This window comes from Chamaea fasciata, unplaced genomic scaffold (genome assembly GCF_029207755.1).
Source record: "Chamaea fasciata isolate MVZ Bird 193981 ecotype frontalis unplaced genomic scaffold, bChaFas1.0.hap1 SCAF_6, whole genome shotgun sequence".
In the NCBI taxonomy this organism is placed as follows: domain Eukaryota; kingdom Metazoa; phylum Chordata; class Aves; order Passeriformes; family Sylviidae; genus Chamaea; species Chamaea fasciata.
In genome coordinates, this window is record NW_027094091.1 from 5,386,724 (window position 1) to 5,414,512 (window position 27,789).

Below are 27,789 nucleotides of genomic sequence, written 5' to 3' on the forward strand. Positions count from 1 at the left end.
GTTCATTGTGATTTGGGGATCTTTGGGAAGAGTGAATGCCTGCTTGGAATGTGTGTATTATAGCAGAAGTCCAGAATTACTCCACATAACTTGTCTGGGGGCAGAAGTGATATTTAGTCCATGTGTTTCTGGCAGGAACTTTTAAAAACAATTTTTTTTTTAACAGGAGGAAAGATTGAAGAAAGAATTGAGAGTAAAGCTTGAATTGGCTAAATTCCTTCAAGACACCATTGAGGAGATGGCCTTAAAAAATAAAGCAGCCAAGGGAAATGTTACAAAAGATTTTTCAACATTCTTTCAAAAGGTAAAAAAAATTAGAAAATGTATTTTCTCTTCCTACAGAAAATAACTTTGTGGGTTTTTTTGGTCAGTGGTAATCATCAAATACCTTTATTTTGTTGGACTTGAAGAAGCACAATGTAGTAGTTTTAGGATAAATTTATTTTTTGTCAGTATTATGAAGTTTTCCTATTATTAACTTCGGTGTTCTAGCTGGTGCTTTTACTCTCCAATTCTAGAAGCACTATATTTCTGCTTATTTGCTTCTTGTTCACTTATTTGTTAATAAGTTAACTCTAACATGAAACACGGTGTGCTCAGTGGTTCCTCATGTAGGTTTTGACCTCTTTTTTAACATGGGGTATGAAAACTGGGAGAGAACTTCTTTACTAATTAACTGATTGGAACTTGATGGGGGGAAAAATGTAATTTTTTTTGTCAAATTTAAATCTGCTTGTAAAAACAGTTTTAAAGTGCACAGTTGTTTTACTGACTAGAATGTGGTTGCTGTGCTTGGTACAAAATTTTTCTATTTAAGTTCTGTTGCTGACAGAGAGACTTAAGTGTCAGACATCTGCCTCCTACATCAATGGCCTTCAGGTTTCACAGCATTTCCTTTCACCAAACTGTAGGTGAGAGTAAGGTACTCCCTGGAGAGATGAAAAATGCCTTCTTGAGTCTTCCCAGGACAGTATTTATCTCTGATTTCTCTTAATAGTGGGGCTGTTGAATAAGAGGTGGAGCCAACAATATCACCAGATACTTTGTTGAAAGAAAGGTCGTGGTCCCCTCCTTTGAAGAGAGTGTGTATTTGCACAGAAAAAGGCACATAAGCCCAGGGGTTTCAGGCATGAACTTTACAAGCCCTGTAAAAATAGCTTAAGCTTTTCCTGCATGTCAGAGCTAAGAATAAAGTGTGGGGTGATAAGATGATGCTGATAGTCCCACATAGATCACCCCACATAATCATAGTGGCAAGTTTTGCCAGTCAGTAACTTCTTGCCAAGTCCATGTACTTAGAAGCCTCTATGCAGTCATCTGTTTCTGTTCTTTTGAGTCTGCAGAACATTGTAAGTGGTGGTTAGTTCTAGCAGTTAGTGGCTGAGGAACTACCCCTGCAGGCTTTGGGAACTTGCCACTGCCATGCTTCATGTTCGGAACATTTCGTTTTCTCCTGAAAGAACTGCTACTGAGAATTTACATTTGGCCATTAATTTCCATGGAAATAAATGATGTTTCACTCTGCATTTGCTGGAGGAAGTCCCAAGTTCCTCTGATGACTAAAAAAGAAGTTTCAAGCCCTGCATTTCATATGTGTGGGTGTGCTTTTTACAGCTTTTTATTTCTCATTTGTGCCACAGAGACAAACTTCATTGATCTCATTTCACTGTACCGGATAATAAATGTCAGAGCAAGAAGAAGCTTAAATGTTTCCCACCTTTTTGCTATTCTTTTGCAGCAGCTTCTGTGATGAAGTATTTGATGTTACCAGAACCATTGAATACAGGCTTAACATGACTGCTGTATAATTCCAGAATTTGTCTCTGTTGCTTTGTAGCTAGAAAGCTTCAGTTTGTACTTTCAAGAAACATATGCTTTGCTCTTTCAAAATTCATCTTTAAACAAGGGAGAAAATACTTCCTGTGGTTTTGAAGTGCCATTTTTGGCTCCTGTAGTGAAGGCACTGGCGAAGTGGGACAACAAGGCCTTTGACCTTTCTTTCAAGATGGTCTCTGTGCCACAAAAGTATCCTGAAGGTTAATGGGCTCAAGGCCATCTTGTCTCCTGATTTTTACCTTTTCCTGTACTCAGTAGCTGTTCACTAAAATATTTGAGTTTTCAGGTAAAACAGGTATGCATGATAAATCAGGCAGTACAGGTAATGTTAGGTTTTCAAACTGTATTTGATGTCACCTAGTTTTATGTTTTCCTTACAGGATTTTAAAAAGCAGAGGTATTGGGAAATGGTTTTTTGGGTTTTTTTGTATGTATGATTAGACCGAAGATGTTAAGTGACTGGGAGTACTTAATTGTAAGGTCAGTAGATTTTTGGTGCAGTGATGTCACTAATAAGCTTTTGGTGGCATACTTAAAATAGAAAAATCAACATGTATACAGGTGATAATGCTTTACTGTGACCTGGTGAGACTAGGGAATTTTTCTCCTACTTCTTTGAACTGTTATTTCAGCTTCCAGTAATTGGATTTAATGACTGGTAAGTCATTGGCAACACATCACTGAAAAGCTTAACTTTGCATTTGTACAAGCAGCTACATAGAACCTGCCATCACAAAGGATACAGAGTCCTTTCCCAAACAGTGCTTTATACTTTGGAGTAACTTCTAGTACAAAAACATTTGCCCTGAGGTGTTGCAGAACATCTAAGAATTGAAAGCAAAAGAGTATTGTAACAAATGTGGTCGTGGAGAGAAGCAGGTAGTTAAGTGTCCTAATCTGTGTTTCATGAGGACACCAATGTTGCAAAATTTTTGCCATTGGGTGAACTTATTACTTTATCTTCCCATCTTATGTGTTTCTGGATTTAGTAAGTATGGTACCAGAACAAATACCTGCCAGTGTGACTCCTGTAGCAACTATTTATTAACTCAAAGGTATACGTGTATATTTCTTGAGGTGTCTCATGGCAGTTCAATTCAACTAGACTTGCTCCTTAGTGCACAGGTGCATCTAATTTTTGTTTTGTTAGTTTTATCTTAAGTACATTATGCAGTATTGTTGAAAACTGTCAACACCATCAATTCTTTTCCCTAAGTAAGTTGGTTGTTTTTTTAGAAACTTCTTTCATTGCTTCCTTATGTGCTATTTCTTATCCCAAAACTGTTGCAAAGTGCTTGACAAACGAGGAGAGTGTTTTTTATTAAAAATAATGCCCAACCATAACATTTGATTTGAAAAGCTTTGTATCTCTCTGATTTTTTTCTCACAGATCAGGGAAACTGGTGAAAGACCCAGTAATGAGGAAATCTTAAGGTTCTCTAAACTGTTTGAAGATGAGTTGACGCTGGACAATCTGACCAGACCTCAGCTGGTGGCACTTTGTAAATTGTTGGAACTTCAGTCAATTGGGACAAATAACTTTCTCCGCTTCCAGCTGACAATGAGGTTGAGGAGCATAAAAGCGGATGACAAGGTGAGTCATTCTGAATAGGCACTGGGTAATAATTTTGACACATAACAGTAATGAGTGTGTGTGGATATATGTGTATTTGTTTTTCTATGCATTTTCCTTTCTCGTTTTATTTGTCTTGTTTTTGAGAACTTTGAACAAAAAGTCTTGAAGAGCTTAAAATCAGAAGCATCCTTATTTGTTAAGAAAACACTGGCCTTTTTTAATCTACCATTAATTGAAATTAAATAATTGTATCACAAAGAAAAAATATTTCTAGGAAACTAATTTGTGAGGGAGCTGATAGAAATATCAGCTTAGACTTTGGCTGGCCATGCTGGAGCTGTGGGAGCAGCTGAGGCTGTTTTGTGTTACCACAGCAGCCTCTAGTGGCTGTTGTAACACGTGCCTGGGCAGTGCTGGTAGTGTCTCTGTTTTGAACTCCTTAACACGGTCGAATTTCCTTTCCACTGTGCAGATGATTGCTGAAGAGGGAGTTGATACCCTGACTGTTAAAGAACTGCAGGCAGCTTGTCGTGCCCGAGGGATGAGAGCTCTTGGTGTGACAGAGGAGCGTCTCAAGGAACAGCTTAAACAGGTATGGTTTTGCAAGACTGAATACACAGACCTAATTGCAGTTGTTCGCTCTGATGCTCTGATTATTGTCCTGGTTCTGAGAAGTCGTTTTGATCCTCATGAATTTGATTCCCATGAAAGGCTTGGTTAAAACAGTCTTTCTTCTTAACAAGCTTTTGTCACATGTACTTTGTAAGTATGTGGTAGCTGAGGGTTGCTACCTTTTGACCATGATGCTTTGATGATGCAGATAGATATTTAAATTTAAATATATCCAAAATATGTTTGCAATTTTGAAAGTTTGTCTTGTCAGTTATTATCTTGCTCTAAGGATGTTTTCACCAAGTAGATCAGTTGTCTCTTGGTGCTGCCTGGTTTAGAGGAAGGTCTGTTGGAACACATCTAGAGGAGGTCACTAAGTTGGTTACAGGGACCTGGAGCACCTCTCTTATGAAGATGGGCTGAGAGAGTTGGGGTTGTTCAGCCTGGAGAGGAGAAAGCTCCAGGGACACCTTATAGCACCTTCAGTACCTAAAGGGGGCTTACAGGAAAGCTGGAGAGGGACTTTTCACAAGGACGTAGTGATAGGACAAGGGGGAGTGGCCTTAAGCTGAAGGAGGGCAGGTTTAGATTAGATAGTAGGAGGAAATTCTTTTCTGTGAGGTTGGTGAGACACTGGCACAGGTTGTCCAGAGATGTGGATTCCCCACCCCTGGAGGTGTGGAAGGCCCGGCTGAATGGAGATCTGAGTAACAGTTTAGTGGAAGGTGTCCCTGCCCATGGCAGGGGTTTGGAGCTAGATGGATGACCTTTAACCCAACCCAAATGGTTCTGTGATTTTACGATGCATGTGAAACAAACCACTTGTTCAAATATTCATTCAATACTTCTTGAAGTACTTCTTCAAACAATATATATCGTCCTTTATTTCATTGCAATGGCTGTAATTCTTAGCTGGTTATAGTCTGGAGTTCTTGTGCTAGGATATTGACTGACAGGTAGTGGTAAAAGAAATTGTATTTACTTCTGCTTGATTTTATCTGTAAAAAAGAATAAAACATCCTATAATTGAAGACTTGTTTTTTTGTACTGCACTTACAGTGGTTAGATCTGCACCTGAACCAGGAAATTCCTACTTCGTTGCTTATTTTATCCAGAGCTATGTATCTTCCAGATACCCTTTCTCCAGCTGATCAGCTCAAAACAACCCTTCAGACACTACCAGACAGTGCTGTAAGTATTGATGGACATGGTGTGTAACTAACTTTCAGTGTCATGACTGAAAATCCATCCAGACAACTACATGTTCTTCTCAGTTCCTTGCTTTTCCTTGAAAAACTAAATCACAGATAGGTTTATTTGAGTGACCTTCAAACGCAGAAGTTGTGTTCTATGTGGAGAGGTATGAGGATAAAGCAAACACAGGGCAATATTGGATTACATGACAGCGGACAGTAATAGCATAAGAAGATATAGAATACGCCTTTCACTTCCAAAAAACCAGTGAGTGCTTCTTCAGGCTGTATAAGGACATTAATACTTGAAAATGTATGATGTTATGTAGGGAGAGAAATTATCAGAGTCAATTGTTCGTAGTCTTGAGAGAAAGAGAATTAAGAACATGTACGATATCAGGGTGAAAAGTTCATGTTTCCAGCAAAACCGAAAACTTTCTCAAGAAAGAGAGTAATTTTTTCTGAGAAATGCAAAAATAGGGTAACATTTGGGGGCTTTGACATTATTCAGTAGCATACCCGTACTACCTATCTCAGTCAGGATATTTGAACTTACATTATGCAGCCATACCTGTTTGTATATATACACACTTCTATTGAACTACTTTTGTTATTTTTAGGCCAAAGAGGCTCAAGTGAAAGTGGCAGAAGTTGAAGGTGAAAAAATAGATAACAAAGTGAGGCTGGAAGCAACACTTCAGGAAGAGGAAGCCATCAGAAAAGAAAATGAGGAAAAGAAAATGTCTGAAGCTGCAGAGAAAGCCAAAGAAACCCTTGAAATTGCAGCCATGGTAAATTCTGCTCACAACTATTGAGAAGTAAATGTCAAGTGATGTGAAAACTAGCAGGTTATGAGTTATTCCCTCTGCTCTGGGTATTGTCTGTGAGAAACTGGACTTTAAATCCACATATGGAAGATGTGAGAGAATATTTAAACTGACTGCAGCACAAGACTTTACTATAAAATGTTGACTCAGTCTTATCTTTGATTTCTCTTCCTTAATTAAAGCAGTAAGAGAAGACTTCTTTTTCTGTAGTAAAGATAGTGGTTTTGTTGGTGGTTGTGTTTTTGGTTTTTTTTTTTTTTTTTTTTTTAATTTTCTGCACGCTGTATTTTAAATGTTCTTATCTTTGGCTCTTTCTACTTGTCATTAACCTGATAATGTTGTTGTATAAGATTTGACTATAAAAGCTGCTGGCGGCTCTATTAGTAAATTAAGCCACAGGAGCTCACAGAAGTATTTCTTTAAATACAGGTGGGTATGTGAATGTAAAACCACTCAATATGTTGCAGTTTTTTAACCTCTTCTCATAAAAATGTGTGTGTCAACTTCGGTAACTATTTCTATTTTGACAAGTCATTCTTTACTGATGCTAATACAGCTAATGTTTTGGTTGTTTTAAATGAAACCTAATGAGGTGTTTTAAATTTAGAAAGCGGTGGAACCAGCAGCAGATCTTGAAGCAACTGCTCTGCAAGCTAAAAAAAGCCAGGTGGCAGTGGAAACTGAACCAGAACTGGCACGGGCAGGTGCAGCAGTCCACTCAGAGGCACTGATAGATACAGCACCAGTGCTGGAAGGCATTAAGGTACTCTGGATAACCACACATTTTCTTACTTTTGAATGTAAAGATTCAGAGCTTTCATGTGAGAACCATGACAAATTGCTTCACTTTTAACCCTCTCACCACATTCTGTCAGTTAAAAGCAACTACTTAGTGAATTGAAAATTCGCCAATGCAGAAGCTGAAGTCAGCACAAAACATCTCAGAGCAATCTCCTTTATCTATGTGCATTATTGAAATTAATATACCTGTTTTGGGGGGCACTTGCACTATATGTAGATGGAATGGGCCTGTGCATATTTTATTCCTAGCTTTTCAAGAGACAAGTGTACTTCACAAACCATGCATGTTCATCCTCATTCTCACAGAGGTTATTCAAGATAACTTTTCTACAGCTCAACTTTCCAGACTTTACAGGTTTTTTTGTGTAATTTATCTTTTCCCGTACATGGTGAATTGTTTCTCAGTTGTTTTAATTGCTTAACCCAGGAATGAATGAAGTAAAACGTTCTAAAATAAGATGATTAGGTATGGAATTTCAAATAGCTAAAACTCACATAATCAGTCACATTAGCTGAACTTATTTCCGGTACACTTCAAAAAATTGTTTACCATAGCAAATTAACTGCCTTACCATTTAAAATCTTTGCATTAGCCTCAAAATGACTAATGACTCCAAAATAATAGTAGTGACTCCAAACATGGAAAAAGAATCTTGAGTTTCTCTTTTATTCTAAAAGACTGAAAATCTTGGAGGAAGATCACAAATGTGCCTTTCACTAATTTGTGTATGTTTTCTGTACAGGGTGAGGAAATCACCAAAGAGGAGATTGATGTGCTGAGTGATGCTTGCAACAAGCTGCAGGAACAGAAAAAATCACTAACAAAGGAAAAGGAGGAGCTTGAAGAATTGAAGGATGATATCCAGGAGTATAATGAGGTAAAGAATGGGGCAATGAAGTTCTTTTTCTGTTCATGTTTACTTTTAACAGAAATGATCCACAAATTTAAAGATTATCTTTCTTGGTTGTCTGTTAGTCTGAAGCCGAGTGAATGAACTTTGTATGTGACAATGCAGAGCCTCATTTGTGTAACATGTCCAAAGCCCAATTGTTATCACTGGAGAAGTTCCCAGCAGATGAGAATCCTGCTCCTGGCTCTTGTTCCCAGGGTGACTGGGGTAACAGGAGCTGACTGACTGCTGCGTGCTGCAGTTCTTTCTTAGCAAGTGTAGATGTCAGTATTACAGAAACTTCCAAGATAAGTAAAATGAACCTTATCCAGTCTTATGAAAGGTGTGGAAAATAACATGTATGGGGTGCATGAAAAAGGCAGCAGTGTTAGAATCTATTGTTCTAATTCCGTCTGGCTCTGTATGTCTCTGCATTTGTATTTTGTCTACAAATAGCTCGTGTCTTAAAATGCTGTTTGAAGTCAGTAGTGTCTGTTGTTGCAAATTCAAATCAGCAAAACCTTTTCTCTCTCTTGACCATTTCTTTTAGGATTTGCAAGAGATAAAGGAGCTTTCTAAAACTGGTGAGGAAGAGGCAGTGGAAGAGTCAAAGGCAAGCAAGCGACTGACAAAGAGAGTGAACAGAATGATTGGTCAGATAGACAAAATTATTGTGGAATTAGAAACAAGTCAAAAGACAGCAGATGCAAAGCTGGATGGTGAAGATACTCCTGCTGGGTAAGTGATCTGGGAGTACTGGATCTGTCTCTGGCTGTTCACCTTCACTCTTGCTTTTGTCTGATGTGTGGTTAGAAAAGAATTGGTTAACAACTTATTGTTGTTTACAATATTGAAATAATTGATTTTGAAAAATAAAATTAACAAAATTGTGTTGCAGATTTTCTCTCTCCTAAGGTTAGATATAGCTGAACTGATGAAGGAAAAAAGGATGTATAATTCCCCAGGTCCTGAGGGTGTTCTGAAAGTCAAAGTATTGATTAGAATTTTACTATCTTGCCCATACCTCTGGCACTAACAAGATTACAGGTGAAATCATCCCCTTAGTCATGCTCCTCACACAGTAATTTTGCCCTGTGCCATTGACTGAAAAGGTGCACAATAGCGTGTAAGCATGTCCATATTTGTTGTTATTTAGTAATAAGGAGAAAAATTGCAAGGGTCTATGGTGTCTGGAGACAAGTGGGGAAATGTGTCTAATGGAAGTGAGGAGATCATTTTACACACTCCCTTTCCAAAAGATTTACTTCATTTCAATTTTTTAACACACAGGTTTTCCATGAAAGGTCTTTCCTGATAGTTTCATTACAAAATCAATTTATCAACACTTATTCAGGTTTTAATATTATTGGAGAGTCTTTCAGGCAATCATACGTTAAATAGTCATATACTGCTTGTCACACACACTGAAGTACCCAGAAACTGTGACACACATTCTCATGGTTGTCATCATGAATGCTGTACTAATCTGGTTTATGCTTGCACCATTTTGTGTGATTTCATTAAGAGAGGATCCCAGCTCTCAAAGAGCATAGCAAAACAGAAATTCGGATTCTGCTTTTGTTGCTTCTGAGCTCTGTGTTTTCCATTCTCCAGGGCAAACGGTCATTTGTTGCAGATTTTGTGTAATGGCATTAAGGCAGCCATATGAATGGTGCTACAGGGAAGTTGTTGATCAAAACCATCTGAATTTGTAAACTAACAATACAATCCAGAATCTGCTTGTACTGAATGTAATTATACTTTGTAATTAATAATATGTAAATAAAACAAGGGCTTTAGGTTGCAGCAGACAGCTTCAACTTCATGAGATCAGTGAGCAGGGAGTGTAACATCTGAAACCTGCTAGTCCTTCCTTCCTCAGAGTCTGGTCCTTAACAGGAGCAAATGAAGCTGATTTAACAAAACAGCTCAACTGCTCAAGTGATTAGTTCTCAGCTTTTGTTTTCCTCTGACTCATTGATTTTCTGTCAGCCGGCCTCTAAATATAAAAGAATGCCAGAAACATAGCACTATATCTTTGGTAAATGGGGAGTGAGGGGACAAAGGGCATTAGATACACAGTCTGGGAAGCGCAGAAAACTTCATTTCAAATGCTTCTGGGTACTTGTATTTGTTCAATAAAACATAGGGAAACTAAAAGCATGACATTTGATGGTAAGATAAAAATCTGCTTGCTGATCAGTAACTCCTTTTTTGCTTTTTTTGCATTCTGTTCAGGATTATAAATAATTAATTAATAATTTTACAAGCATCCTGCAGTGTAGTAGCTTCCAGTACTGCCTTTTGTCAAGCTTATTCTTTTGGAGTAACTGCTTGTCATGTAGAGTTTGTGCTTTCTCTTCAGGAAGAATCTCATCAGCATTGCTGAGCTAATTAATGCAATGAAACAAATTCAGAAAATTCCAGAGGAGAAGCTAACGAGGATTGCAGAGGCACTAGATGAAAACAAGGATGGCCAAGTTGATATAGACAATGTTGTTAAGGTAAGCTTATGGACTCCTTAAAGAAAAAAGTAAGGCTAACCATCCTTCAAACATTGGACCTGTTTGGGCATAATTTCATAGTGCAGTCTTTTGCAAGAGTCTTTACTTGATGCCAGTGAGGTTTTTTTGTATCTATTGTAAATAGATCCTATGTAACAGCATCTTGAGAATCTATAAGGCTGGTTTAGGAAGGGAGAAATCCATGTCCATTGCCACATTACCTTAAAAGCTGTAGGTTTTCCTGTATGTCTCTGTCAAGTTCTGTAAAATATGGTAATTTTGTTATTACTTACAAATGGGAGGGAGTAGAGCTACCACTGTTGGTGAAAATCTCGACATAACATCCACAGACACATTTCATATCAATACAAAATAGTGGCTTCTCTTGCCTACTTGTATGCTTCAGATGTTTCATTGAGATCTGTACTTCCTGTGCTTGAAAGACAACAGACCACCAGTTGTCCTTTAAGTCCACTGTAAATGAGTTGTGTTTGTTACCTGATTTGTCCTGTTGTCTCATTTTGCTGAACATTCTCAGGTTTTCTCTGCCTTTCACCTTCATTTTCTTGTTTCTTTTTTATTTGGTAAATTTAGATTTGTCCTGAAACTTAGTTTCCCACAAGTCATTCTGCTACTCCTTACAGAAATAGCATTTAAACTATGGCCAGCTAGAAAATACAGTATCAGCCTTTTGAAGCATATTTTTCCTCTCTACTGCCCCAGTGGTGATTATCTTCCCTGTTGCTCTAAACAGCCGTTGCACATTTAGCAACGCAGATAAAATGTGCTTGTAAATTCTGCATATATTGCAGAATAATTCTAGGAACTTGAGGAGATATGCCAAGAATACATTTGTACAAAAAGCTATTTAAAGGAATTTGGAATCATTTACTGGATTATTTTTTTCATTTGCTTTCTGAAAGGCCCAGCCCCGCTACTTTTCAGTTTTTCTAAATTTGTGCCTGTCTTGTACAGTAGGTCTTCTTAAATAAAATTAAGCCTATAAATTACTGTCTTAAAAACTTCTTCAAAAGATACTGAATCTCAGCTTTCCATTGAAACAGATAAAATAAATGGGTCTGTTTTACAAATGCTTTAAAATGTCTTTGTTTGCTGCACACACAAAAGTCAAAAGTTCTAGGTCTTTTAGTGTACATTTTAGCTGTTTTTTTAATATTCTGCACGTGTTTGAAGTACTGGTTTTGGTTTGAATTTGTCTTCCATGTAAGAAAAAAAATGCTGCTTTTCTTGGACATGAGAACTGAATACTTTTTTTGTCTTAACAAAATTTATAGGAAAATGCCTCCATCATGTAAAAACTAAATGCACTCTCAATTTCATTTTATGTTCTTGTAGGTTGTAGAGTTGATTGACAAGGAAGATATTGATATTGGCACCAGCCAGGTTGCTGAGATTATGTCACTGCTTCAAAAAGAAGAAAAACTGGAGGAAAAAGAGAAAGCAAAGGAAAAACATGATAAGGAAGCTGCAGAAGCAAAGAATTAAGCTTCAGAATCTGAAGCTAATCGCAGTTGTAACCAAAATCTTGTATATCTTTCTGTGTCTAATGGCTACATATTACTTGAGCTTTGTGATTATGGGAGGTGTTTTGGGCTGATTCTGGTAATAAATCGTAGATACGTTTTCTGACATATGGAATGAAATTTCCGTTCATCAAAGAAGTGATTTAGTGTCATTCCATACTGATGAAAACAGAATATGCTTCTTTAGCAGTGCTCCTGCCCACAAAAACATGTATTTGCACTCATTGTTGTGGTACAGTGATCCATTAAACTTGGAAGTTTGCTGTATAAATTAAGTGTATCTATCATGAAGAAATGTTTCCCAATTATTTTCTTCCATTGTTACATGGGGCCCAACCTTGCTCTGCTTCTAACTTTTAGCTTTTTCAGAATTTAATACAAACTTTCTGTTCCATCACCATATTACACATTTTCTAATCTGGTAGTGAAGATTCTGTGGCTTCAGTAGTAGCTCTATAGATTTAGGGTTTTTAAGCTAAATATCACTAAGCTGTTGCCTCACTGACAGAGAATGTGGCTTTCTGATCACTTTTATGAATTCATGGTTATTATTATTTTCTGTTGAAGGGGAAAATCAGATTTATTTTTCCCTAGAATGGAAACTTGGCATGAAGTGTGCTACATATGGGTGCCTTAAATTTCATAGGACTAGAGAGTAGAGTATGTTGCTTCTACTCAAAATTCCATGAATTATTAAAGCATTGGAATCACAGGAGCCTTTAAAATAGTTTCAGAACACAATCTGTCACATGGTAAAGTGAGTTCAAGTGTTTGTCTGAATAGCAGAATGAAAATAATCAAAAGGAGAAAATGTCAGTTGTGATCTTTTTGCATATATTTTTAAAAATGTAGCTCTCTTTGTGTGCTTGTTTTTCATCTGATAATTCTTTATACCATAACTAGTTCTCTTACCTCTCAATTTTCATCTCAGGTATAAAGTCATTAACCAAGTATAGTCAGAGTACATAAATATGTTCATCTCATGGCTTTGCTTACTGTGCAGTCAACAAGTCATTTCTGCTATTGCCAGTGCTTTGATGACATTATTGGTTTTGTAATTGCTTACAGTCACTGTCTTTAAATGTGTGACTACATACTGGCACTAGGTCAAGGTTTTCTCATTAATATTTCTTCTTAGTAGTAAAATTTAAAGTTTTTAAAACTAAAATACTAACTCTGGGATGTTCCATAATTCATGGTAGCCTAAATTTTACACTTCTCTTAAAAATCTATTATGAAATACATGTAGTATGGCTTGAACCAGCAGGGTTGTGGTTTGGGGTTTTTAATTCTGTTTTTATTTTGCACCCAGTATTATAAAATGTACAATGACCATTCTTGATTTTGTGTACATTATGGAGAGCACATCTGACAATGGCACTGTACATGGTGATATTGAGGTGGGCAGTTAGTACTTAATGCTTTTAGTCATAGTAGCATATTTTTGTAGAAAATATCATCTCCCAAGCATATTTCAGTGTAATTCCATGTGCAGTATTTATCTAGATTGGCTAAATTATTTGTACAAACTTATTTGAAGTTAGTGGAACAAAAGAAGTTTTGACAGTCTCATGGCTTGCATGATCTGGACCATTGTATTTAGTTGTTTCCAAAGCAATATGTACAGTGAGATGTACAGTTCTAGAAAAAGTCAGTGTCTAGTTCAACTATAGAGTTTGTATTCTGTACAGTTTGCAAAGAAAGCTGCTTACAGCAAGATCCTCCTGAGAATTACTGTAATTGTATCTGAAGTGTGAAATTGCTGTGGTGAAGCTGAAATTTCAAATCAGTACAGTCTTTATGGTTCAGGTATCCCAAAACAAGGGGACTGTTCTCTTCCTCATAAATTGAGATTACCTTGGAGATTTCAGCATGGAAGTCACTTTGTAGATTTTTCAAGATCCGACTTCACTAGGTGCTTCCTTTTTTAGGCCAACGCTTGTGTTAGACGAAAATTCAAGAATAAAACTGGTCTCACAAAAATACAGTCTAGAAACTAATTTTCCATTTTATAATTTACAGCTAGAATTTATGGGCTTTGAAGTATGCTAAAATGTTACAGTGGCATATTTTCAATTATAAAACAATGTATATTACTTGACATTCCTGAAACGTGGTAAAGATAGTCTAAAATTGCCTGCTACCTTTCATGGAATATCAAAAACCTAAGAATTGTATTCACTTGAATGCATGGAAATTTAAACCAGGGAAGTAGCAGAAAAAGCTGTTTTCAAATATTTATTGATTGAAGTTTCACAGAGCTTTAACTGTCCTGAAGGTAAATTGGCTGAATGCAGTATTTGGGAGTTTAAAACACTTCGCTGCTGTTCTGTGTTTACTGTTCACTTAAATTTTCTGTGGATTAAATAAGAAGGGAGCCAAAAATAGCTGATTTTTTTTTTTATTTTATGAAGAATATTCTGATTAAAGTAATTGTGATACATTTGGACTTGCATGAAATTTTGTATAGTCTGAAATCTTTACAGATTACATGAAATTGATTTAAATGCCCATCACAAATACCAGCCTTCTGCTGTGACCTAAAGCGGTCACAAGACATGCACACCAACCATGGAAAGGACTTTCATGGGGAATACCTTCCTTCTGTTGAAAGCAGGCAAACCCATGACACCTGGACTTGAACAACACATGTTCTGCAAGCTTTAGAAGATTAGGAAGCTCTTGGTGATCCACTTTTACACAACTTTGAACCTCCCAAGCAGCTCTGTCCCGGTGATACAGGCAACTGGAGCAGAGTAGAATAGCTCCAGGTAATGTGCTTGGTTGCCTTGGGTGTTGACCAAAAAACCAGAAGCTGTGGTACTTTCAGAGAAAGGATGACTTCCAAATGTACATTAACTGGTCAGAACTTATTCCTGAGTGAATATTTAATCAGGAGATGTAAATATTTCTTTAAATAATTTAAAGGATATGTGAGATTTTGATGACTTTGTGACTTACACAGGCAAAGCCTCTGAGCTCAGACTTAGATGATTGGTAAGACCATTGATGGGGTTGTTGCAGATTCAAATAAGATTTTGACTATAAACTATTCAGGGGGAAAATGTAAAACACACTAAAAGCTTTTTTAAAAATCCATTTAGCAACAGGGAAGAGAAGTAGAGTAGGATGTGATTTCCCTCTTCAAAACAAGCGTGTTATAGGACTTATTTTATTGAAAAACTTGTTTCTGTTTCATCTTGGCCCAAAAGATTGTTTTCACAGAGATTTTCATCACTGACTGCATGCTGTGAGAATCAATCTGCCTGCAGGTTAAGTTCCAGAAAGCTGGTTCAGTTGGGGTTTGTCAGCAGGACTGCATGCAGGTAGAGAATAATCTCTTGCCAGGATAGTACCTTACATAGTTTTTGTCCAGGGGAGGGGGGAAAGTTAATCTTTTATACAACTCCAGAATACTTCTTGTAACTTTATATCTGCATACCTTGCTAATAATTTTAACTTTAGCTACTTCAGCATGTATTTAAATACTTTTAAATTGTTACTATCAAATAATTGGGTATACTTAATTAAAAGAATAATCCCATGTTCTGTTCTTCATATGTATTCCAAGTTTTGCTTTTCAGCTGATCAATTTCAGCTTGTGTTACAAATTTAAGTTGAAAATCATTTGTCTGTGCTCTGAGCATACTGGTCCTGTGTTTGCCATAACTCACTATAAAATTTTTATGTTAATTGGAGCTTGTGTCCTTTGTTTAGTTACAATAAAAGTATCATTTTGAAACCTAATCTCTCCATTATTTTTCTGTTGGTTTTGATTATTTAGTGTTAATTTATTGCTCTTCAGATGAGATGCCAGGCACAGGGCTGGATGCTGATGAGTTGTGTCCATGAAAGTAATCTCCTGTCTGCTTTAAAACAGGATTTGGGAACATGCAGATGTTGAATCTGCTCTCTAGTGTAGAGTGTTTCAACAGGTGGCTAAAGACAACCTTCTGCCTTGATGTGCTTTTAAAATAATAGTAAATAAGGTTGGGTTGCAAATTTTTCCTTCTGCTTAAAACCGAATACCAAATAAAAAGCTTTAAAAGTGGCAGAACTTGTTCCTTTTACGCTTTTGCATTAAGAATTTCCTTTAATGACCCTTTAATTAGGGGGAATAGGAATGGTGTGCAGCAGTAGTCAGACTAGCAGAGGAATTGGGGTTTGAGTTTGTGAATTAAATGTAGACGTTGGCAAATGTCCTTCGTCATATTTACTGAACTCCCAAGAAACAGACTGACTTCTGGATCCACTGTTCTCTTTGCTGATATATATTGGTTATTACACTATTTAATGAATCTTTATGAGATGTTTATAACAATTGTAACTGCTAAAATCTAGGAAAAAATGGGGACAGCTTGTAGATGGAGATAAGGCAGTTTACTAAGGCAACAGCAAAAGTTTGCATGCACAAGCAAGGAGGAAAAAAAATAAGATTTATTCTCTACTCCTCATCATCAAGTGATGTTCAGCCACTTCCTGGGAAGCAGGGCTTCAGCAGGTGTGGAGGTTGCTGTGGAAGGCAAACATTGTAAATAATGAATGTCCATCCTCCCTCCTTTTCTTGGCTTTATAATTGAGGTGACATCATATGGTCTAGAATATACCTTTGGTAAATTGTGTCCCTTCCCAGGATCTTGCCCACTCCCAGCCCGTTGATGGGGGGAATGTTGAGACAGCACTGATGCTGTGCCAGCCCTGCTCAGCAGCAGCCAAAACGGGTGTGTTATCAACACCTTTCCAGCTCCCAGGGCAAAGCAAAGCGCTGTGAGGGCTGCTATGGGGAAATGAACTCTAGCTCAGTCAGACCCAATGCAATCACAGACGTGGATTCTTGCATTGTCTGCAAATATGCACAGAGGAAATGGCAACTGTCTGCTCTAATAGCAGATAATGAACGTCTATTGCTGTGACTTCACTGGATGGAATCTTCTTTTGTATCAGGCGGGTGTTGCAGGTGGGCAGAAAACTGGTTGGGAAAACCTCTGACTTCATGACATTGCGGTCTGAAAAGGATTAATATGGAAGTTTTACTGCAAACTATTTTTGTGAAATGTCATTTAGAGGGTGAACACATCTGCATAGTGGTGGTGAGAGATTGATAGCCTTGTGGTTGTTTCATCGACCTGAGGCTTGAGAAATCTGTGTTCACTTAATGCCCAGTCTATCAATAATACATTGCTTGGCTCTTATGCCACTGTAACATAAAACCTCCTTGACAGTGACTGGGTAGACAACAAGTTCCCCAGAGCAGAGTCTGTGCAAGGACCTAGTACAGCATTTTGTAGCAATAAGGCTTTTAAATAGCAAATGCAGACAGTGACCAAGGGGTTTCTCTGGTTAAAGATTCTCACTTTTCTCACTGCTTATATATTTGGTATTTTCTTGAATTATTTCTCAATGCTGATGTGAGTAGGAGGATGTTTGCAGTATGTTTCCATACCCCGTGTTCACTTCCACTTTTGTGTATTATTGGATATAAATCTTTCTCAGTAGTTAAATATCCTTCACAGGTCAAAATTCTTTGGGGGCTCATCAGCATGTACAATTTTACCCTTGCCAAACCTTCTGTGGTTTGCAAACATCAGTTTCTCTCATCTAACTGGTGTAAAGGATTTCTGCTATGCTAGAGATGGATCTAATGCAGATTTGCTGCTTTCCGTCTAGTGTTTCTCTCTATGTATATTGGCAGAGCAGCCCCTTCATGAATGGCCTGATTTATGTCTCAGGGAATGCTGCAGCCAGCAATCTGAGATGTCAGCTCTCCTGTGCGTGTTAGGAGCGGCTGCGGATTCTCTGTCCCTCCTTTTTTCTTAGCTCCAGCCCAAAAGCTATCCCAAGCTCATTCATAGTATTTTCTAACTGCATTTTCAGGTCCTTGATTAAGCAAGATTTTCAGACTCTGTTGTAAGGAGAACTTCAGCAAGGAGCTGAGGGGCAACTGGGAGATGAGCAAAACCGACAAAAAATTACAAAAAACCCCACCCCAAAACCCCAAAACAAACCCAAACAAAAAATAAAAACAAAACCACCCCACAAACAAGAAACAAAAACAAACAAAAAACAAGTGAGAGAAGTCTTACTAGTCTTACTAAATTAAGATGGGGAGTAATAACCTGTTGGGCAGAAAACCTCGGGACCTTAGCAGCCTACTCTAGAATTGTAAAAGTGTTTTCTTCCACCATGTAATCCCAAAGTAGTGAGCAAATCAACAGGTGTTTCTTCTCCATCCTTCTCATCCTCCAACCTTTCCCTTTTCTCTAGCCTTTACTTAATATGCAGAATCAATTAGGAAAGATATATGGAGTCCTTGTTGCATGTCAGTTCCTCAGAACCTTGCTTTGCCCTGGTGGAAGTGGAGTTGAAATACTGTTTCCAGTGAACACCTCCTCACTGGATGGTGTTCACTGCTTGGTCTATGCAAATTCCAGTAATCAGCAGCTCCTCTGTGGGCCCTGTGCAGTCTGTGCTCCCAAGAGCAGGATCCTTTTTAAAGAGCTTTTATCCTTCCCTTTGAATCCCGCATACTCTTATCATCAGGAGCTGTATAAGCCACAACATTTCAGTGGAAAATATGTTCCTAGGATGAGTCTTCAAAATCAAGGGTGACACGGAGAGGAAGGCATGCACTTGCCTATTTTTAGACCTACTTTCTGCAACCATCAAATCCTGTGGTTAAGCTAACACTGCCATCCTTAAAAGACTCAGTGTGATTTAATTTGAATTTTACCCAAGCCACTTGGGATCTTTTCCCCAGAAAAACCTTTGTATTCTGAAAATGTGACCGTTTTGGTTATCTAGGTTTTGGACTTTCAAATTCAAGAATTGACTGGTGTCAACCCAAAAGACATTTTCAAATAAATGACGGGAGAAAGCACAAACAGAAAACCCCTTATTTTTACCTTTTTTGTGCCTTTTGGTACAAAAATTGTAGCTTTGTGCTCAAGAGAAATCTGACATGGAAAATATCTCACCTAACCAGTCTCAAGGAAGATTTGTAACAGTGACTGGAAATAGAGAGGGAGAGCCGATAGTAGCATTTCAGTTGTTCACTCTTCTGTGTAATTTGCCTTGGAGTGAGTGGGAGGCTATAATAATAATAATTTGTTTTAATTTTGTGACTATAAGCACACCCTCAACCAAGAGAAATATAGTAGAAATATAGGATGTAGAGAAACAGAAAATCATAGATGTATTTATATATAAGTACCACCAGCCGTGATACTCTTCCTTGAAGCTGTTGCTGGAACCTGGACGCTTGAGAAAGTGGGGGAAAGGCTTTGAAACCTCATTTCTACTTTGAATACGCGATGCCGCGGTGGAGGGTGAAGCAGACACGACTCTTGCGTTTTCCAGGAAAGCAGAGGGAGGATAAATTTGCGTGTCCAAGCCCCGGGACCAGCATCCCGCCGGGATCCCGCTGCACACCGGCCCCGCCGAGCCCGCCCGGGCCGCGCCGCGCCGCGCCGCTGGGTGGCGCCCGCCGCCCGCCGGGAGCGCCCCGCGCGTCCCGCCAGGATCCCGTGGGATCCCGTGTGATCCCTGCCCCGGTGCCGCCCGAATCCCTGCCCCGAGCCTGTCTGATCCCGCCAGGATCCCGTCTGATCCCTGCCCCGATCCCATCTGATCCCTGCCCCGATCCCTGCCCTGATCCCGTCTGATCCCGTGTGATCCCTGTCCCGATGCCTACCCTGATCCTGTCTGATCCCACCCGGATCCCGCCCGTCTGATCCAGCCCGGATCCCGGCCACATCCCACCCGTCTGATCCCGTCCGATTTCCACCCGGATCGCGTCTGATGCCCCCCAGATCCCGCCCGGATCCTGCCCGCATCCCACCCGTCTGATCCCGCCTATCGCATCCCAGCTGGATCCCGCCCGAATCCCGCGTCACCTTCATCCCCAGGCTCCTGTGCAACACTCACGGGCTCTGCTTCACACACTCTCGGGATGGTTTGGTTGGAAGGGACCTTGAAGATCCCCTCGTTCCGACCCCCCCCCCCCCCCCCCCCCACCATGGGCAGGATCACAGTCACTAAATCAGGTTGCCCCATCCAGCCTGGTCTTGAATGCTTCCAGGGATGGGGCATCCTGGATAACCTGTTCCAGTGCCTCACCATGCTCCTGGTATCACAGAATCAGAGTAATTTATGTAGGGAAAGACTTGCAGGATCATCAAGCCCAACCTTTAACCAATCACCTTCTCAATGAGACTATAGCACTAAGTGCTAAAAACCGACTTTATGTCTCATTGAAATCTACTCTCTTTTAATTGAAATTATTACACCTTCTCTCATCACTGCAGGCCCTGCTGAACAGTCTGTCCCAATCTTTTTTATAAGATTAATTTGGGTACAGGAAGGTGCTCCAAGGTCTCCCTGGAGCCCTCTTTTCCAGGCTGAACACTCCCAGCTCTCTAGTCTGTCTCCTCAGGAGAGGTTCTCCAGCCCTCGGAGCATCTCTATGGCTTTCTGTGGACCCACTCCAACAGATCCAGGTCTTTCCTGTGGCCAGGACCCTGGAGCTGGACACGGCACTGCAGGTGGGGGCTCATCAGAGTGGAGGAGAGGGGCAGAACCACCTCCCTTGCTCTGCTGACCATGCTGCTTTTGATGCAGCCCAGCACATGATTTGCTTTCCGGGCTGTAAATGCACATGGCCGGGTCCTGTCTCTCAAATGTTTTGTTCCTCCCCCTGAGGATTCTGTTTTTTCAAGGGGATGTGTGGCTGTTTCTGCCTCAATATTTGGTGCCCCCACACTCCCTCTTCCCATGTTTCATCTCTCTGTCAACAAGACAACCTTTTCCTGTGAACCAGAATAAATCTTTGCTATCTGGTCAAATGACCTGGTATAATCAGTCACTGGACTTCCCAGAATTAATCCCTCTTTAAAACACAGCAACAGTTCTAAGTTCTCCAATCTCAGTTTAAAATTTGACAGTCAAAGAGACTCCACCACAGACCTTTGGTGAGCTCTTGTGCTCACTTATTGCTATTGCTATCACGCTGTGGTTTGTGGAGGTTTTCTTGCGGAGGGGAAAAAGTCTTTAAAAATAGAAAAATAAATTAACTCCCCACCCTTGGAAAATCAAATAAAAAAGAGCCAAACTGTCTCTAGTGAATGTGTCTAACCCTGGTTTCTATTCACTTGGCTTCAGCTGGCTGGTGGAAAAGCCCCTGACAATGTTTTCTTTATGGGGCTGCTGAGGGCTGCATTACTGTGGGTAACCCCAGAGCTGCTCAGCTCTTCCAAAAGTTTCCGGACTCTGTCATCAGTGACCTGTGTCCTGCCCTCCCCAGAGCCCTTCCCTCTGTGCTGGTGGTGCATAGCATTTGCTTCTTAACTCTTCAGTACTGAGAGCAAGGTGTTCAATTGTACCTGGCAGTGTTTTGTCTGCCCTGACTGCAAAGCAGTCGATGTGACTCCACGTCTTGAAGTGACATCTAAACTCTCAGGAAGATATCCATCCCATTTGTGATGGATTGAAGTGTTCGTCTGGGTTTGCATCTCTCCACAGAGCCCAGCACTTTCCCATTATTTTGAAAGCAGTGGTGCTGGTGTGCTCTCCTGTGCAAAGGCAGATTCATCTCATCTCGAGGGCCTCACAAATGTAATACTCAGTGCTATAAACATTTAGTTAGCAAAAACGGAAAGTCCATGCTCATTTCTTTGCTGTGAGGCACTTTCAGGATCAAATGATAGGTCAGGTTAGAGTAGGTTACACAGATGTGATTCAGCGCCTTGGAAGCGATGCTTCAAGTGACTTGGGTATGTTACAAACACCATAGCTTGGTGAAGAGGTGTGAACCAGAGAATCAGAATGATTCAGGCTGGAAGGGATCCCTGGGATCATATAATCTGCTCAGAGCAGGGCCAAATCTAGGTCAGGTTTCTCCTGCCTTGTCCAGTCATGATTTGTTTGTCTCTAGGGATGACAATTAACCCAAATTCCTGGACCCTGTGTCCAGGGTGTGTGTGTGTGAAAATATCAGCTTCAGGGTGATAATTTTGTCCTAAAATCTGGTGGATGTGTCCTATGTTACAGCTTATGTCTGCTGCCTCTTGTCCTATTTCTGTGCAACCCAAGGAAGAGTTTGGCTCCATCTTCTCCACAACTTCTCGTTGCAGATTGCAGCAGGACCCCCCTAAAGCCTTCCCTTCCCTTCTCCAGGTAGTCCCCCTGAATCCTTCCCTTCTCACATCTTGAGGAGCCCAGGACTGGTCTCAGCGCTGAAGGTGTGCCTTACCAGTGCTGAGCAGAGGGAAAGGGCCATCCCTCTTGTGGGCAACGTCCCTCCTAAGGCAGCTGTTGGCCTTCCTTGCTGCCAGAGCTCACTGCCACCTCATGGCCACCTCCACCAGGACCATTTCTGCAGGGATTTTGCCCAGCTGCTCAATGACCATCGCATGCTGGTGCGTGGGGTTGTTCCTCCCATCTGATGGGCTTTGCATTCACCTTTGTAGCACTCCATGATGTTCCCATTAGCCATTTCTCCAGCCTGTTGAGCTCCTCTGCACACAACTCCCCCTCCCCTCCCACACAGGGACCTCTCTGATCACTGATCACAGCACTGAACACTCCACTGAACAAGAAGGGTTGAAAGGAAACAAGAAGGTCACACGTTTAATGCACAGTGTGGAATAGCTGAGTCTCACTTGCCAAATCCAAGATGTTATTTGGGGTAAACCCCGTTTAATGACAGGCATGACAATTTACGGAATTATTATTAAGTGAATAAACTACCATGTGGTGTTACAGAAGGCCTGAAAAAAAATATTAATAAACTGTTGGTTCAAATGTGAAAGTGCTAAACTCATCGACTATGATGTGCTCTAAAAATAGAGACTTGAGCCTCAGCATCAAAAAAATAATGCTTCCCTTAGGAAGCTTTAACCAGGTCCAAGCAAAAAGCTTCCTGGCTGAAGTCCAAAAACTGTTTTTTGGAAGTTCTATATTAACTTTCTTTTCATTACTTTCTGGTGGGAAATTTCCTTCCCCCCCCTCCCCCCCGCTCCAATTTCTGTTAAGCAGTAGTGTGTGTTCAGTTGCTATGATGACAACAGCAAGGACATTCCTATCACCATGAAATCTTTTAAGTTTAAATGTTTATGTGATTTTTGTACATACTGATCTTACAAGTTAAAAATTACCTGTTCCCTATTTACACTACATGGAGGGAAAGTTTTAAAAAAGAGTTGTTCTGCAATTCATTCTCCACTTTTATTTTCTGTCCTACTTTTTCTGTTTTCTAGATGTGTACTATAAGAAGATTTTTCTGTTTATTTAACAGAGCTGGTAACTTCAGTTTAGAAAATGCTGTGCAGAAAAGCTGGAACTTGCCAAACCTTTGTCCAAAGTCAGTGGGTTCCAGGGTTTTTGTTTGATCTGTAGATACTTACACTGTTTGCCTCAGGTTCACCTGCCCTACAGAAGAGATTTAAATGCTGCCTCAATAGTTCAGAGCTGTAGTTTGCTGAAAAGGGCTCACAGCCATAGGGACTGTTTGGTTGTTTGCTTCCCAGTGATACCTAAAGGTTATAAAAAAATTACTGAACCCTTGAACTGTCTAAATCCAATGCGAGTTTGGATCCTAGTGAGGATTTCTTTGGCATGAGAATCACAAGGCAATTGGATGACTGCAGATCACAGTGAGAGCAGTGGGTTAAAAAGTGTTTTCAGACTGTAATGAAACAGAATAAAAAACATAATGATATCCACAAAAGATACAGTGATATCTTCCATATTGAGTTCCACACTCCCTGGCTCCCAGCCCTGGAAGGCTCAGTATATGCAATGATTTTGCCTGTAGCTGCAGTCAAGCTACCAAGTCTTTACATTGTGCTGCAACCTTCTGGGTGTCAGTGTGAGCTGAAAAATGGTTAGCTGGAAGTTAAACATTGAAGTAACCCCCCAGGCAGTGGTGGAATCTCCCTGCCTTGCTGTCCTCCACCTGAGGTCTAGTTGTCATTCCTTGCATGGGGTGCACATCTCCCTGGGGAGGAAAGGCTACTTTTCAGGAGTTAACAACAAACCTGCCATCAGCAAGATGTGAGCAAGAAGGTATGATCCGGTACACAAATTCCTAGAGGAGGCAGCAGCTGTTGACGCTGCAGCGTGATGGAGAAACCTCTGGAAGCTGTGGGAGACTCTAATCCAAGTGGGACAGCGTGACGCCGTTTGTCTGCCCCAAAAGAGCTTTCAGGGCCAGCTTCCTGGGAAAGCTGGATATGAGTTGAGGGAGGTGGCTACACTGGGTGTTGATGAGGGTTGAAGTACAGTGTGTTGAAGCCAGTTTGGGCACTGCTCCCCACCCCTAGACCCAGTGAACTGGAGCGGGTCCAGATTAAATAGAATCACAAGTGGTCGGTTGCTGTGAGGAAGAGTTAACAGCACTGAATGGCTTTAATCTGGAAAATACAGGACTGGAGGCAGGGAACACCCACATTTGGAAATGTTTGCTGCAGGGGGCTCGGTGCTCCATTCTCCTCAACACTGCTGGGATGAGACAAGAGCAAACTTCTTAATTTTCAGTGAAATTACCAGGACAGTGGGGTTTCCACAGACTCTCACTAGCACAACATGAGGTGTTGCAGTTTCTGGTGCTGGCTGGAGGTTGCTGGGCCTGTAGCTCACAGCTGTGACAGCTGCTGCAACTCAGCAGTTGATGTGTTAATTTAAACCAACACCACTCATGCTTTAAGTTATTGCGCCAGACTATGCTACAGAAGAATTTGGGATGAGGCCAGGGGACCTCTCTCATCCAGTGCCCTGCACAAAGCAGGTTCCAGCAAGACCAGGTTGCTCAAAGCTTCATCCAGTTGAATTCAAGGACTCAGCTCCAGGATGAAGAGGCCACAAGCCCTCTGGACAACTCATTTAACCACCTTTATAGAGACTTCAAAGACATTTATATTTAATTGTAACTTTCCACATTGCAGCTTGTGTCCATTTTCTCTCTCTTATCACGGGGTAGTCAATACTGTTAGCTGTTACTTATTACGTCCCTCAATTAATAGCTTCTTTCCTGGTAACCAGCTACTGGACTCTGGTTCCATTTAGTGTTGCAAAATTGGTGAACATGTACCATTCCTGCTTTGGCAAGGTTTGAGCATCCAAACAGGACTTCTGTACCAGCTGAGCTGCAGAGATGCTGTTCCCCAAAGCCTCTCTCTCACAGCATGGCATGGCTGGCTGGAGCCCTGGGAACAGCCACCTTTTCACAGGGCAGTGGATTCATCCCTGTCTGTAGTTGATGTGCAGTGGCTTGAAGCACTCTGGGATCCTTGGGGATGAAAAGCTCTGTAAAGACTGGAGTTGTTTATTATGATGATTACTAAAATAAAACTTTAAAATGCCTTAATGTAAGGAGTTCATTGGAAAGTTTACAGTTTGGGGGGTTTTATGAGGGGAGAAGTTATTTCCAAGAACCACATTAGAGTAAGTCCCCCTTAGGATGATGCAAAAGGAGAGTTCCAGTGTATTACAAAATTAGCTTGGCTATAGCTTTCTAAGCTTTTAAGACCCCTTAGTATCAGGGGAAAGTGGAGAGTCAGGCAGCCAGAACAGGAATCTGTTTCTATTGGGAAACTATTAGAAAGATGCAATGTGATGGCTGGGACCCAGAGAGAATTTAAATGTCATCCCTTTCCTATAATTAATTAATAAACATCATTGTATTTTTTAATGCAGAGCCCAGAGGAAAATAATCCCTCTTGATTGAACTGGGATATAACATTTTCTGGTATGTAACATTCACAGAATTCAGAGGTCCCCAGTTCAGGGGTCCTGGGTGGGATGCCCCAGCTGCTGGGTGCTCTCCATGCCCACCTGAGTGTCTTGGGAACAAAGGGATGAGGATCCTGTGCCAGAGCAGATCAGGGGCTGCAGCCTGTCATTTTGAGGGTTGTCCCAGATGCATTGCAACCCTCACCAGGAAAAAGGGAGGGTGAATAATTTTTCATCTCTGGAGCCTGAGTTTTACCGCCTATATCCAGAATCACAGAACTGTAAAGTCACTGCTGCAAAGTTTCGCCCTATTACAGTCTCACTGGTGGTAGAAAATATCACAGTTTGTTTCTGCTAAGCACTGAAACTGGAGACATGCCCCTTGTTTGGCATTTATGATGTGAACAAACAAGGCATGAAGAAGGATTTGAGTTCAAAATACAGAGGCTAAAGCAACTTGGTGAGTCAAAAGACATGCAAAGGGTGAATGACGTGTCCCACATCCCTGTCAAGTGTCCCATCTTTTAAGAGGCACTGTCCTGCTCAGTGCCTACCTCAGTGCCTTTGGATTGCTCTACATGCAATACATTTCTATGGGAACTGCCTTATTTACACAGCCTGCCCTCTCTGTGTCAGAACTAGAGAGAAAAATGATGGAAGGAAAATGAAGTGGTTACTGAATAGCAAATGGTTCATTAACTGAAGACATCTGCTTCATATTAGGCAGGAGGAGATGAAGGCTGAGTCTCACATCCTCAGTGACTGGCCGGTTATGGAGTTGGCATTAAACTCGAAATCAGGCCCTTTTTAAGGTTGCTTTTTTTCCACCTTGGAGATATCTGTGTAGTGAGGGCTGAGTGCTGTGAGCACCAGTGATGAGACAGGGCATCACACAGCACAGGCAGCTTGGCTGTGAAGGATCCCTGTGTGAGGTATGATCCACCCTGCCCTGCATCCCAGCTCTGCCTCATCCAAATTTCTTACCTTGGTATCGAAGGGTATGGGTAGGAGACTTCTGGATTTGGAAGGAGAAACTGGAATTACTCCTACAGTGAATTCAAACAGGCTTAAGCTCAGTCTTTGATGGGATGTAGTGGGATGTAGTAGTGATGGGAGCAGGGTCCTGTACCAGGTGACCAAAACTCCTCAGCTCAGTCCAAGGAGGTGATGGAGGTGAGAGTTTATTTGTTTTTGTGAGCTTTGGATGCAGCACCACCAGCTTATTGGAAGAACACCAACAGCTGATTGACCAAACCATTTTTAAAGCTCTTTGAACAATCGACTTCCTCGGCCACCTGGGTGCTTTGGGAAGTGCCTTTCACTGCATTGTATGAATATTTCAAATCAGAATCAGGAAAAGTTACCAGCTCCTCAAGAGGAGCAGTGGTTTTCTCCTAAAAGACAGGGAGGAGGGGGATGAAAAACCTCACATGGGATACTGTAAAACTGAAATACCACCAAGTCCAAAGGTGAGATTGTTATACATGTTTTACAGCGGGCAGGACATGCCTGGGAAGTTCTTGTAGTTTTATTTTCTGCTGGAGAATTTGGAAACTGTGTGTGAAGAATGCATAAAAAACATATAAGAACCTATAAAAAGCCTTCTTTCCCCTTGAAAACCATGTAACTGGCCGTATTCAGATCCTCTCCTATCAAAGCAACAAATTTCCCTAGATTTTAGGACCAGTGGAATGGGTCAGTAGATTTTGGCACCAGCAAGAAGAGCAGACTACTGATTGCATCAGCTACAAAACTCCTTTTCCTTGTTTCCAGATGGATTTTCTGCCTATGGATCAAGAGTATTTGAATTTTGAGTTTTATCTACAAGCAAAATTGCCCAGAAGATTCGATTTTGTGAGAGCTGCTCTGGGGCTGCTACTCCTCTGAACCCTAGTGATGGAGTGTATTCCAGAGCAATTATTTCACTCTGGAAGGGGGCAGTAATTATTCCACCCTAAAATGGCTGTTACTGTGGAAGATGGTGGCTGCAATAATATTAACACTGCTGCCTGCTGGATTTTTCCCCTGTTACACTTAAGAACTCTTCTATCCGAGCACAGGTATGCATCCCTCCTGTCCTTCCCTTCCCTTCCCTTCCTATGGAAAAATTAACTTGTTTCACCATCATTTCTTAACTCCCTTGACCTTTGCTCAATTGGATGCAACCCCCTTTTGTTTTAACTGCTTCTGGGACTGTCAGTGCTCCTTGGAGTCCCCTTTTCTTTTGCTGTCTGTCTGAGGAGGTTGAAGGGCAGCCCCTGGGTGCTGCAATGAGAGCATC

At 40.7% G+C, this 27,789-nt stretch overlaps 1 protein-coding gene across 1 annotated transcript in view; it reads left to right on the plus strand.

Annotated features, from left to right (window-relative positions):
* The window catches only part of LETM1 (leucine zipper and EF-hand containing transmembrane protein 1), a 28,552-nt gene extending 13,022 nt beyond the window's left edge, over positions 1 to 15,530 (plus strand). Inside the window, exons 5-14 of the mRNA XM_066185302.1 lie at positions 167 to 304; positions 3,227 to 3,430; positions 3,885 to 4,004; positions 5,084 to 5,215; positions 5,838 to 6,008; positions 6,652 to 6,807; positions 7,589 to 7,723; positions 8,286 to 8,473; positions 10,101 to 10,239; positions 11,596 to 15,530. Of these exons, the coding sequence (XP_066041399.1) occupies positions 167 to 304; positions 3,227 to 3,430; positions 3,885 to 4,004; positions 5,084 to 5,215; positions 5,838 to 6,008; positions 6,652 to 6,807; positions 7,589 to 7,723; positions 8,286 to 8,473; positions 10,101 to 10,239; positions 11,596 to 11,745 (1,533 nt within the window). The 3' untranslated portion in view covers positions 11,746 to 15,530. The remainder of the gene's footprint in view (positions 1 to 166; positions 305 to 3,226; positions 3,431 to 3,884; positions 4,005 to 5,083; positions 5,216 to 5,837; positions 6,009 to 6,651; positions 6,808 to 7,588; positions 7,724 to 8,285; positions 8,474 to 10,100; positions 10,240 to 11,595) is intronic.
* The last annotated feature ends 12,259 nt before the right edge of the window (positions 15,531 to 27,789 follow it).